The sequence below is a fragment of the Pseudopodoces humilis genome, chromosome 16, assembly GCF_049639895.1.
Source record: "Pseudopodoces humilis isolate 2021_Gansu_Grassland_sample_001 chromosome 16, ASM4963989v1, whole genome shotgun sequence".
Classification (NCBI taxonomy): domain Eukaryota; kingdom Metazoa; phylum Chordata; class Aves; order Passeriformes; family Paridae; genus Pseudopodoces; species Pseudopodoces humilis.
Genome location: NC_142215.1, coordinates 17,797,433 through 17,809,523, shown reverse-complemented (window position 1 = coordinate 17,809,523; position 12,091 = coordinate 17,797,433). Strand labels below are relative to the sequence as shown.

The window sequence follows — 12,091 nt, the reverse complement described above, 5'->3', positions numbered from 1 at the left end:
TTGTCTTCCTCACTAATCACCTCCCATGGAGCAACAAAAACTCCAAAGCAGGGAATACTGTAAGATGTGCCTGGGGCACACTGTGAGTTCACAGGAATAACATCATTATCGCTCCTCCTCTTGGCTTCAAACTATTTCTGCAGCAATCTCTGGACAACACTATTTTCTAGTGCTATATACATACAACTATTTTCAGTACTTCTAATCTTTCCCCAGATCAACATGTTCCTGCCATCATGTTACTTTTTGTTTCCCTCCTGGAATTTTATTACTTAATTAAAAAAGGACCTCATAGCTGAAAACAAACTACAAGGAGGAGTATCAGATACATCTATCAAAAGAAACAAATAAACCAGAAAACCCCCAAACCACTTTCTAGTCCAGGTCCTTCATGATTTAGTCACCAAAAATCAGTGTTGGATGGTACACAAAGTACAGTCTAAAGCAGTAAAAATATAATGGTTTTAAAGATATCAGTTACTACCAGAAAAGTACAATGGTCTCACTTTGCTGGCTCACAAGAGAGAAGGTAAGTTGTGGCAGTTGAACATTCAGTCCTGAATGCAGCATCAGCTTGTGGGCCCCTCTGTCTAAGCTGAGACCCATGTGCTGTTCTCTGCACGTTCCAACTGCCAGCTATCTGTGTGCAGCTGTGCAACACAGGAGAAAATTAGAGAATCAGAAGATGAAAATGGCAAACAGATAAAAATTTATGATCCTATTAAAAAAAAAAATCTAAGCAAGCAAGACAATATAATGATAAAATTCAGTGTCTTTGCTTCATTGAGAAGTTACTATTATTTCATCTCACCTCCTCCTCAGGCTTCTGCTCAGTGGTTTCAGCAGTATTAGAAGTCTCATTTTGCTGCTGCTGAGCCTGTGACAAGTCCTCCACCAAATCTGGGTTACTCACGGGCTGTGAAGTTCCACCACTGAATGAACTCTCCGAATTAGCTAATCTGAAAAAGCACAGAAATGGAGAACAAAAAATTTAATCATCATTCCTAAATCACTTCTTCCCTAATCTTCTAAAACATGCAAAAATGTTGCAAATATATTCATTCTCACACTAGCAAGAAAAAATGGGATTTAAAAGTGACTTTTGAAAAACTGGCTGTTCCATCCAAGCAACCACTATAATTACCACAGTTCCTATAGACTTTCAGACCCAGTTTGATTTTAAAAGTGGTATTTTGTTTAATTTTTAGTGAAACATTTGATTACACAAATAATTTGCAGGCAAGTGTATGTTTGGATCAGAAATCAGAGAGCGTAAATCTACCCTTCCTCAAAAGTACCATAAGGAATTTGAAATTAAAAGTTTCATCAGCAACTGAGATCCACCTATCTGGATGTGTTTAATGTATTTCTTCACAAATACATTTAGAGGTCTGTGATTGCTTATGATCTTGGATTGAACTTCGTTCCACACAATCTCCTGTTCATACACGTGGGTATTTAAATACAAACATGACTAGCTCCCAGCAGGCTCCATTATTTAATTTTGCTGCAAGAGCTGTATCAATCTACCTTACTCCAAAAAAGGGCAAGATGTCTGCAGGCAAAAAAGAAGAGCAAGCGTGCAGAAATACTTCTGAAGGTAGACTGACAGTGATGAACATACATTTTGGGGCAACAACCCCCTGACATTCTCAGCACTGTGCTCAGTAGGCAAATTACTACGAGATTTTTGGACTCGCCTCAGATTCTAAACCCTTCTTGAGGCTAAAGAATACTTGCCCTTACCCAGTTACATTAATGAAAATTCCTCTAACAGCCCAGTATGCTTCAAGTCGCCTTTGCTCATTTATTCTGGTCTAAAGCTACTCATGTTTATGGCAAATTTTAAATATTCAAAATAACTGCTCCTATTGACGTAGAATACAGCTATAAAAATTTGATACATATTAACAGAATTGTTATTTGAATGCCCATGGGAATCTCTGTCTTCAGAGAGAACAGTATATTTTCATTACTCACTACAATCAGCAATTGTGACATAATTACTGGTAAAGACACAAGGGCTGGAGAGATCCATGGCTGACTTTGAGACACCAGATTGAGCTCATATTACTGACAATTAGAGAGGGAGCAAGGGAACAAAGCAGGCACCCTCCCATAAGTTAATTATATTTGGTATGCGTCAAAAAGAATAAGAACAACACAGCTCACTGTTAGGGTTTGAAGAGTATTTCAGTTTTCCTCTCCATTCCCCCTTAGCAGAGAAGCTCCTGAAACTACACCTACACAAAAAACTTCATATGATGCAGCCATTTGCAGCAGACACTGATGAAAGCTCAGCCAAAACAGTAATACCTCTTAAATACAAGCCTAATTTGAACATGGACCTAATTTGACAGCAACAAGTTTGAAGTCCCAAATAAGTAAATCCAAATTCAGATCCATTAGAAGTGAAGGTGTTCACATTCATTTTTACAGGGCTTCACCTGACAGCAAAGTCTGAATTTTATTGCTTGGTGCTTTGCAAAACAGAAAAGAAGCTTCAATTATAAAAACACAGCAAAAATTCCATGTATTCTTAAAAGAAACCTTTGGATTTCTCTTGGCATTGTGATTTTAAGAGACCATTGTTGCAGTTTGTAAAAGCAGAGTTGGACTGACAAAAATGAGATACTGGTCTCAGTGATCAGTTTCAGAGATCACTGATGAACAGTATATCTTTAACTTAGCAGGGACCACTATGGCCAACAAATACTTCCTCCCTCTCTATCCCCACCATGTCATTTCTCTTAAGACTGAAATCCTAGGGATTTACCTTTTAAAGCTAAGAGGTACAAAAGAACAGTTTGTGCCCACTTCCATCAGTTTGGAAGAGTTCTAGTTTCTCCTAAACTGAGGCATGTGATCTTCTATCAAGGCCAAGGGAATGTTGCAAGATTGAATTCTGTTGGGTTTATTTCTCTTTTTAAAAATTACTTAGAATGCCTTCCTCCTACTGAAACAATTTCCCTTACAAGTGCAGAGATAGTATCTACCAGCAGAAGGTGAAAAAGGACTTGCTTACCCAGTTACATTAATTTCACTACCTTCCTTAGATACATCCTCATCTGTAAAGAGTGGAGGAAGATTGGAGCCAGCTACCAAGTTCTCCATACCTCTGGGGAAAAAAGATAAAGATTAAAAAGGTTAAATTAACTAAACACCATTTCCCCTCAGCAGCACTTCAATTTAAACATCATAACATACCATGAATTTTTTACCCCATGAACCAATTGGTCAGTCACAGCTGACTGGCTTCAGGACAGATCCCATGGGTAGATGTACTTAGGGACAGAGAAGACTGAAAATGTATATTTCAATTCCAAGTTTCCATTTGAACTGAGCCCTGTGCCAGTGCCACAGTGCTGCTGGAAATCCCTGCAGTTGTGTTTTATCCCTCAAGACAAACCTTCATTCACCATATTCAGCATACAGGTGGGTAGATCCTGCTCTTCCAGTCCACCTGCCTGATTATTCTTTATGGTGCACCCTTCACCAGAGTTTTGTGTTGACCCCAAAAGAAAACTGAAACCAAGTCCCTCCTGAAGTTTTAAATTAAGACTGTACTAATAATTCCTTGTCCAGATTTTCAAAATTAATCTATGTGTGCAGTTGAGCACTAAGTAAAAGAACACAGCTATTTAGAGAATTTTACCTTCAATCCCATAGAACAGTTGCTGAAGCAAGTGGTTTAAGGACTGTGTATTTCTCATTGAATACAAACTGCCCCCAAATTAGAAGTAGTTCATTTGTGACCTCATGGCCTGTCACAGAAATTTAATGTGAAAGATGAAATCCAAAGATTAATTAATTTATCTCCCTCCTTACTAAAATACAAAACTGTTGTATTTTAGTGAAAAAAAAAACCTAACTAAAACAAAAAGGCTTAACAAACTCACTCAATGATTATGAGTTGCCAGTTCAGGCCATTTTGAAGGGCCATAGTACTCAAATTCCTGTTCTTTCAATTACTGAGTCACCTTTGATGAGCAGACACTCAGTTACTGCCGTCCCTTTCATCCAGTACACTTGGGCTTTAGGCCTCAAGGGACTGAGAAGAGCTATCACCTTGTACTGCTTTCTCCTGGGTTGGTGTGCTTTCCACTCAGCAGTGAAATTCAAATGATCTGAGAATAAAATCCTGCTCCATGTTCTGAATATTAGATGTGTTTTCCCACATCTCACACCAGTTCCAAAGGTAGATGTTTTCTACGGAGAAAGGTCACTGCTTCTTGCATCTTACAGATTTTGCAGATCTATATCACAAGTACAACATGGATGACATTCACCCTTTTCTCTTCTGCTTTTCCAGCTGCTGAGATCCTTGGACCACCCTTAATGATCCCATCATCCTGACTCCCTATCTAGAAAATAATTAAAGCTCATCAGACTACTCACAGGTGGTACAGACATTGATCGTTAGCAGAGGAACACCTTTACTTGTATATAGGAAAGGTTCATCCAGCAGTGAAGAAAATGAACTCCTGCACTGCCATTACAAACCAGGGACTGGTTTTGGGGCTTAGCCTTAGAGCTGTGGCACATCTGGAGACTGACCAGCAAGGGGCTTTTAAGATGCTCAGGGATCTAAAGCATCTGGCCTGATAAGGGATGGTGAGGGCAATGGGCCTGCTCAGTCTGGCAGAGAGGGGGGGCCAAGGGCCAATCTCATAGAGCCTAAAGCTACTAGATGGAAGTGGCAGAGGTGACAGAACCAAATTCTCCCCAGTTATATTGGCTTTGCAGGTCAGGCTGGACACCAGGAAGTGTATACAGAGAGGTGGAGTCTATCCTGGAAGACTTTAAAAGCTAAAAGCTTTAACTGACCTAAACTAGTGCTGGCAATAGTCTTGCTCTGAGTGGGAGGCTGGACTAAGATGACCTCCCTCCAGATGTCCCTTCCAAGCAACATCTGCAGTTCTATGAATCACAACTCCATATTACGGGTTTTTTTTCAAATACCAGCATCTCTGACAGGAAAAGAAAGACAACTCGAATAATATAATGCTGTTAGGAAAAGTAGTGAGATATTCTGGTGAAATATGATTTTAATCCTTAAAGAAGGCGGCACAAACAATACAAATACTAATACATGGATAAGAATCTGCATACATAGAAAAGAAACTACATAAAGGCTGGGACTTTAGGTATCACAAAAAATCTGAAAATTCAACTGATTTGAAAATTATGCTCTTCACTGCCCAGGAAGCTGTTTAAGCACAGCTTCTAAACATACAACATAAATTGCTTCAAGCATTTATCATCTAAGAGGGAAATTAAGTTCTGCTTCATGTTACACAATATTCATCAAAAATTCTAAATTATGATTTTCAAAAAAGGAAGCCTAAGCAATTATTGTGATAGCATTGTGACCTTCTCACCAGGTCCTGATCTGTCTGCTTACATCTGGCCCAAGCTCACTTTCAAACTGCAGGGAGGCAGCTGGACACCAACCGTAACAACATATAAACAGAACACAAACACAGGAAGCCAGGAGAACATACACTTGTTTAATTGAACCCATATGTTTTAGAATAGTAACTCTTTCAGATGATGCTGACCCACATCCTAAAGAAAAAGTAACATCAGTGAATTTACAATGGCTTCTAATCAGTTCCAGAGAGCAAGAAAACAGAACAGTTCACCTAAAACTCACTGAGAACAGATGGGAAACTACACAAGCCTTTCAGACCCATTTCTCAGGGATAACCCTCCCATACCTCTGCTCCAAAATCACTATCTACTTAGTTTCAACTCCACTGCAGAGTTCCATGTTTATTGAAAAACATTTAACTAAATCCAAGGCAACAGAAACAATGTACACTTAATTTTCTAATGGCTCACACATATTCCCCATTTTCATTTTTTAACTACATCTACCTAAATGCAAAAACAAAACTGAAACTACTGTTAAACCCTATCAGCCCTACACTTCAATGCAGGGAAGCATCTCCTCCAAATAAAACGAATTCAAACTGGAGCAGCTTTGAGTTCACTGTGCTGCTACACTACTGGCTGTGCTGGCTCAAGAAAGCAACCAGCTAAGAAGGAATAGAGAGACTGATTCATTGATCAACAGCAGTATTTGACAAGATTTCAAAGGTTCAACTAACACATACACTAGCATTAGTTAAACCTCCATACGAGCCTAAAAAAAATCCTACATTATCAAAAATGTAGCTTTATTCATATTTTCCTTTCCCTCTCTTCCCTGATCAATCATTACTTTATGATACAGAAAGTGGACAATAGTATTTTGTAACTTTCAGTTTAAATTTTTCAGCTGGGTACTTTGGTTGCATGCGACAGAGATCATACTTGTACAAAATTGTAGAGTGCACCAACATGGTCTGACAGAATTACTCAGGAAATTAAAGCAAAACTTCTAGAGCAAAATTATCTACGTGGTACTACACACATCAAGGATCAAACAGTAGGTAATTAAAAACCATTCAAAACCAGAATATGATTTGAATAAACTTTCTTAATTTCTTCTCACACTACCTTTTGTAGGCCATGATATGTAATTATTATCCCAGTAGTAAAGATAAAGTAGCTGAGTTACATTTTGCATAAACTGAAAGCAACCATATGATCAAATTTCTAATCACATTAGTACAGTAGAAAGGAAAACTCAAAAGCAGGTGGCTTTACCATCAGGATGAGAACAAATCCATGGCTGAAGCTAGACAGAATGACTCACTTCTCACAACATTACGGTGTCTGAACTGTTCACAGCACTACTATAGGGCAGCACACGTAAGGCATGACAAAGTTCAAGGGCTTTTTATACATGCTACAAATGAAGGGTAAAATTTGCCACAGTCAAAGCATCAGGAACAGCAAAAATGCCATTTAAAATGTGCAAACAATTTTATCTAGCAGACCACCTCAGCACAGCATCCCCACATTCAGGATCCAGCTGGAGTCAGATCAGTATGTCCGCACCGCCCCCACACAAGCCACAGGCAGCCCTTCTTCCCCCTGTGGGCACTCTTGGCCTGGGCCTCACCCCTGGTGAAGTTTCCTCCAGAGCCTCAGCACTGCAATCTCTGCACATCCAGAATGTTCAGTGCTTCCACAAAACTAACCTGCTGTGCTTGTGCCGAGGCAGTCACTACAGGAGTGACTCTGCAGAGCTTTGGTCACTAAGGAGACACTGTCACATGCAGACTGACTCTTCTCATCCCAAGGCCAGGCTGAGTCTTAAGATGTCCCTGAACACTGGAAAAAGGATGAACAGCCCTTAACAATGTTGCCCTCTCAACGGTTACAATACAACAGATAATCTTATGAATAATAAAAAAAATAAATTATCTTTAGCCATTCAGTTACAAGGTAAGATTACAAATACATATTATTTATTATGGTTAAGCATATTTAAATATGAAACCAGCATCAGAAATCCAAGTTACAGACTGATTATAAAACACTGCAGGAGTTCCAATTACCTCATCACCAGCTCTAGTTTTAGAAACGTTACTGCTGAGTGGAGAATTTTTCTCCTCAAGTCTCTCATCCCCCTTTGCCAGAGTAAATAAGTCCAAATTTTACCATTCATAGGCTAACAGATTACAAAAAAATAATCATCTTCTACATTACAGAAGAGTCATGGTATTCCTTATCTCAGCATCAGAATCCAAGCACTTCAGAATGCAAACAATCTAAATTCAGATGATTTACTGAGAGTAAAACCCTCAGGACCATCACTTCCTCTGCATTTCCACATGTAGCCAGAACATCAGAAACAAAACTGAAGTAAGTCCATCTCCTCTTAAAATCACAATGCTTTTGGAGCTGTCAGAGGAAGTTCAGATTCCCTCTGACAGAACCTTTACTGCCATCAAGCTGGAGCAGAAGCATGTTAGCCAACATACTTCACTGCAAGAAATCAGATTTGACTTTTTCCCTACAGGCAACTCATTAGACAAAGGTTTTTGTGACTACGAATATTGCAAGCTCAACCTAATGGAACAAAGGTTTTTCTGTCAAACCAGAAAATACATACCAGAGAATAGTCAACTGCTTTTATTTTTACTTCTTGCCAGTAAAAACAAATACTACAGACAAAAATAGAGACTAGTAGGAAAAAATTTCAGAGTTCCACTGCATTTCCAAGCAGCTTTAGGAAAGAAGGGAAAGATGTAAAGCTTAGGTTTATGTTTAGTTTAATTGGGTCTTTGCAGCAAACACTAACAAAGCACTTAGAAACAGCTGTCAAACATCTGCAAACATGTATTTTAAAAACACAAGTGTTCAATTCTGCATTCTACTCTTATTTACATAAAAGCTTTATGATGAGGCACATACAAGACATCTCACATCTACACACACACACACACACACATATATGTAAAACTTTGATGTTCTCTGGAATGAAAGGCACAGAAAAGGTATATATTCAACTCTCCAGACAAAGGCAAGAACAGCCCCACATTGATTCTCTCTCTTCAAATACAAGAGTGAAATTTGCCATTACCAATAAACCAGCTTTTTAGATCACTTCAGGGAAAATAAAAGCCCACAATGAAAATAATTATGCTATAGATCCCTGGATAGCTAAAACCGGTAACTGTGGTCACCTCTGGTTTCCAGAGGAAGGCTTTGCTATCTCGCCCTTCACTGCAGGTATTACTTACCTATGGATTAGGATAGTTCATTTTATTCTGAATTAAATTCATTCATGATAGCATCAATTGCCATTTACACTAATACCATTAACAAATACAATTCTGCAAAATGAATTTAATTCTTGTGTTACAGATCTCACATGAGAAAATAGAAACCATTCACATCACAAAAAATAAGTCCCAAAATAAATCTTGAGAATTTTTTCTTTTTCATTAATTGCTCTAAGTAAGTCCAATAGATGACTAATGGAATGGGACCAGCTTCTGTAATCTGACCATAAAAATGTCTTCTGAATTTCCAGTTATTATATGCAATTTAATCTACTTCTTCACCTGCTCTGCTATTGGAAAATTTCTCTGGCATCTGAGGACATTGTATTTCACAGGACAAAGTTTTCCAATAGCTCCTTTCCCATTAACGAGGTAGAAGGGGTACCCCATAATACCCCACAACCAGCAGCATCCAACGGCGCCTGCAGCACTTCTCAAACCACAGCACCCATAAATCACCCAAGACCTCACCAGACCCCTCTAACTCCCCCAGCAGTGAGCAGATGGTTACTTCCCTTCAAAATTGAAGTTCCATTCCTCTGATCATTTTTAAAACTCAATCATTCACTGTTTGTGCAATGCAAACATAAAAGTGCCATGAGCAAAGCAGTTTATTAAAAAATGTAAATGAACAGACTGAAGTTTTTCATGGTGTTTACCCGGTTCAAACATTTACCAGCATCACACAAGTGAAAGAAGAAACAGTATTAATTAATGCTTGAGGAGTACTTTGATTTAAAATGCCAAAAAAGTACTCTGAACTAGAGATAAATGAATGTCAAGGAATCCTGATTGTGACTGGCCAGTGAAATGCAAAGTTACATATTTGAAAATAAAATAATTGAAGACTGCACACACCTGATGAGATTGGAAAGTTGTTTTAAAGCTATTTTAGCACTTTTGCTCTTCCTCAAAGCTTTATTTATCACAGAAGTTGTAAAGGAGTAGGGCACATACTCCAAGTTCACTTACATTCTGCAAGAGGAAGCTCTGACTGCTGCCACAGAGGAATACAGATTGGAATTTTTCATGCACATACCCACCAAAACAAGTCATTAGGGCCATTTTACAGCATATGGGGTCGAATACTTTGGATGTGAGAATATACTGAGAAGGAGATTGAGTATATACTTAAAAGAATGACTCACCACAGGCATCATGACCCAACACAAAAGCATCTACTCTGACCTCAAAAGCCACAAAGACAGCATGGAACTGGATATTTTAAATGCACTGATATGGGTACAGGGACAAAGGTTAGAGGAAATGAAGTGTGGGAAGAGTCAGTGATTCTCACACAAAACAAGCAACTCATTCTGTTTTCAGAGAAGATCCATCTTTAGAAAAAAATATGACATGACAGCTTCCATACATTTTGTTCTTATTTTCTTGCTGTTGCCACACATTATTCCAACATAAAACCAGTGAGTCTGAGCACTCAAACCCATCTGTAGAAGAAATCACAATTTTTAGATAGCCTTAGCTGTGCAAAATAACACACATATAAACCTGAATAACAGAACTGCTATTAGAAAATACTTCCTAATAGCAAGAATAGTGAAGAACTGGGTTGGGCTGCTTGTTTCTAATTAAAGCTCTCTGGTAATAGTTTCATATCTATCAGAAATTAAACTTTAGAGGTACATTGCATGAAGAGTACCAAAATCCCTTTTCAGCCAAGGTTCTCCTTGCAGTCCCACAAAGTACCATTGGCATCACAGGATAAAAACTGTAAAAGCCTTGGAAACACACTGATGGAAAAAACTAACAAGGAAAGTGTGCACAAAAGAACAGACAAGAGGTTCATGTAAGTATCAATACATCAGTGGACACTGCTTACAAAACCTTGTCTGGATTCCTGAAAAGAAAAGAAACAGAGAAGACAGCCCAGTCTTGCCAAAGCATCCTCTTCAGGAACAGCAGACAGCTCCTTTGACCACCATTAACAAGATTTGAAAGCTGTCTGAATTGACAGACAAAATGTGTTAAAATGGATACAAGAGGAAAAGACTACACTAATTAAAAAAAAAAATCAGGAAAATTTAAAAATATGAACTTTATGCTCTAAACTAGGCACATACCAGGATACCCCTCTCAGCACCAAAGGGAGAGCTCACAGAAAATTTAAAATCATACAAGACCCAGGTACTTCTGTGGCTCCATAAAAGAATTAACTTAAATCAACAGCAGATTGTAGACAAGTTAGAATAAAGCTTTCCCTATATTCATCTTCATTCAAAAGCAAGAGGAAATTACAATATTTAGAATCATGAATGGAAAACAAGGAGTAGAAAACAACAAAAGCATAAACCCACTGGACTGGTCTGACTGCTCTCCAGTGTTAATCAGTACATAAGAGATCGAGATGCATGTGAGGGATGGAAATATGCAAGCAGAGGGGACATTTTTGGAACACCTGTAGCATATGTAATGAAAATAGTCCCTTTTGGAGCTGAAGTAGAATTGAGAAAAAAGCATCCATGACAGCAGTGTGCCTTAATATCCTAGGCTGAGTGTTTGGAACAACAGCTAAACATTTGCAATATTGCATCTGATCCTAAAACCATTTCCAGTAGCCCAAAGAAACTGCTCTGAGGGCAGTGGTGAACTTCATCCTGCAATCTCTTTTTTCTGCATCTCCTGCCATATCATAGGCAAGAAGGCAAAAGAGGTGAGGGGAAAACCCTAAGAGCAGAGCATCACTGCCTAGAGTTTGGAGCCAAAGAGCAAAGAAGAACCTGGAAAAGCATATCCAAGACTTCACCTGCTCTTCCAACTCCCCTCTTCCACAGCTGCTCCCCATATGCTGGAAACATGAAACTGCAGGTGGGAAACATGCACAAGCTTTGAAAAATAGAGTTGATCAATGCACTCAATAAATTTAAAAGAAAATGTAAATCTTTTCAAATTGGTTGATGATTGAACAGACATGAGGATGGAGGTCTCACACAACACGACGTCTTCAAACACTTACACTTGGAAAGATTCCTAATTTATGTTTAGTTACAAGTGTTCTGAAAGATATTCTGGCATTCAGGTTTGAGTACTTACCATATTTAGCAAACAGCAGATTTATACTGCTTTTACATTTCTTTTGCATGATTTCATTTCTATATATATTTGTTAAGTAAATATGGTTCCTCTGAGCTAAAGAAGAAACATTATCCCAATACCCCTATATATGGGTAGAGATGCACAGCTGGTTTAAAGGTCATAAAGGAAATATCTTAAAGCTAAGAATACAACCAAACTTCAGAAACAAACTTTGAAGCACTACCAATCTTAACCTTTATTTTGGACATCTCAACTAATTGTTAGTCTTTGCTTGGTTTCTGAGATCTCAAGTCTCTCTGAAACTCTGACCTGAATACACATCATACAATTCTTACTGCAAAGAGAAATAAGAGCTA

The 12,091-nt window shown here is 38.4% G+C and overlaps 1 protein-coding gene across 10 annotated transcripts in view; it reads right to left on the bottom strand.

Moving 5' to 3' along the window:
* The window catches only part of HMG20A (high mobility group 20A), a 39,646-nt gene that overhangs the window by 15,314 nt on the left and 12,241 nt on the right, over nt 1-12,091 (bottom strand). For 8 of the 10 annotated variants that reach the window (XM_088063327.1, XM_088063331.1, XM_088063329.1 and 5 more), the window contains 3 exons: nt 7,092-7,224; nt 3,026-3,118; nt 812-959 (listed from right to left, as the gene is read on the bottom strand). In XM_088063327.1, coding sequence (XP_087919453.1) covers nt 812-959; nt 3,026-3,114 — 237 coding nt within the window. In that variant the 5' untranslated portion in view covers nt 3,115-3,118; nt 7,092-7,224. The remainder of the gene's footprint in view (nt 1-811; nt 960-3,025; nt 3,119-7,091; nt 7,225-12,091) is intronic. The other 2 variants (XM_005521387.3, XM_088063333.1) reach the window with 1 other exon arrangement.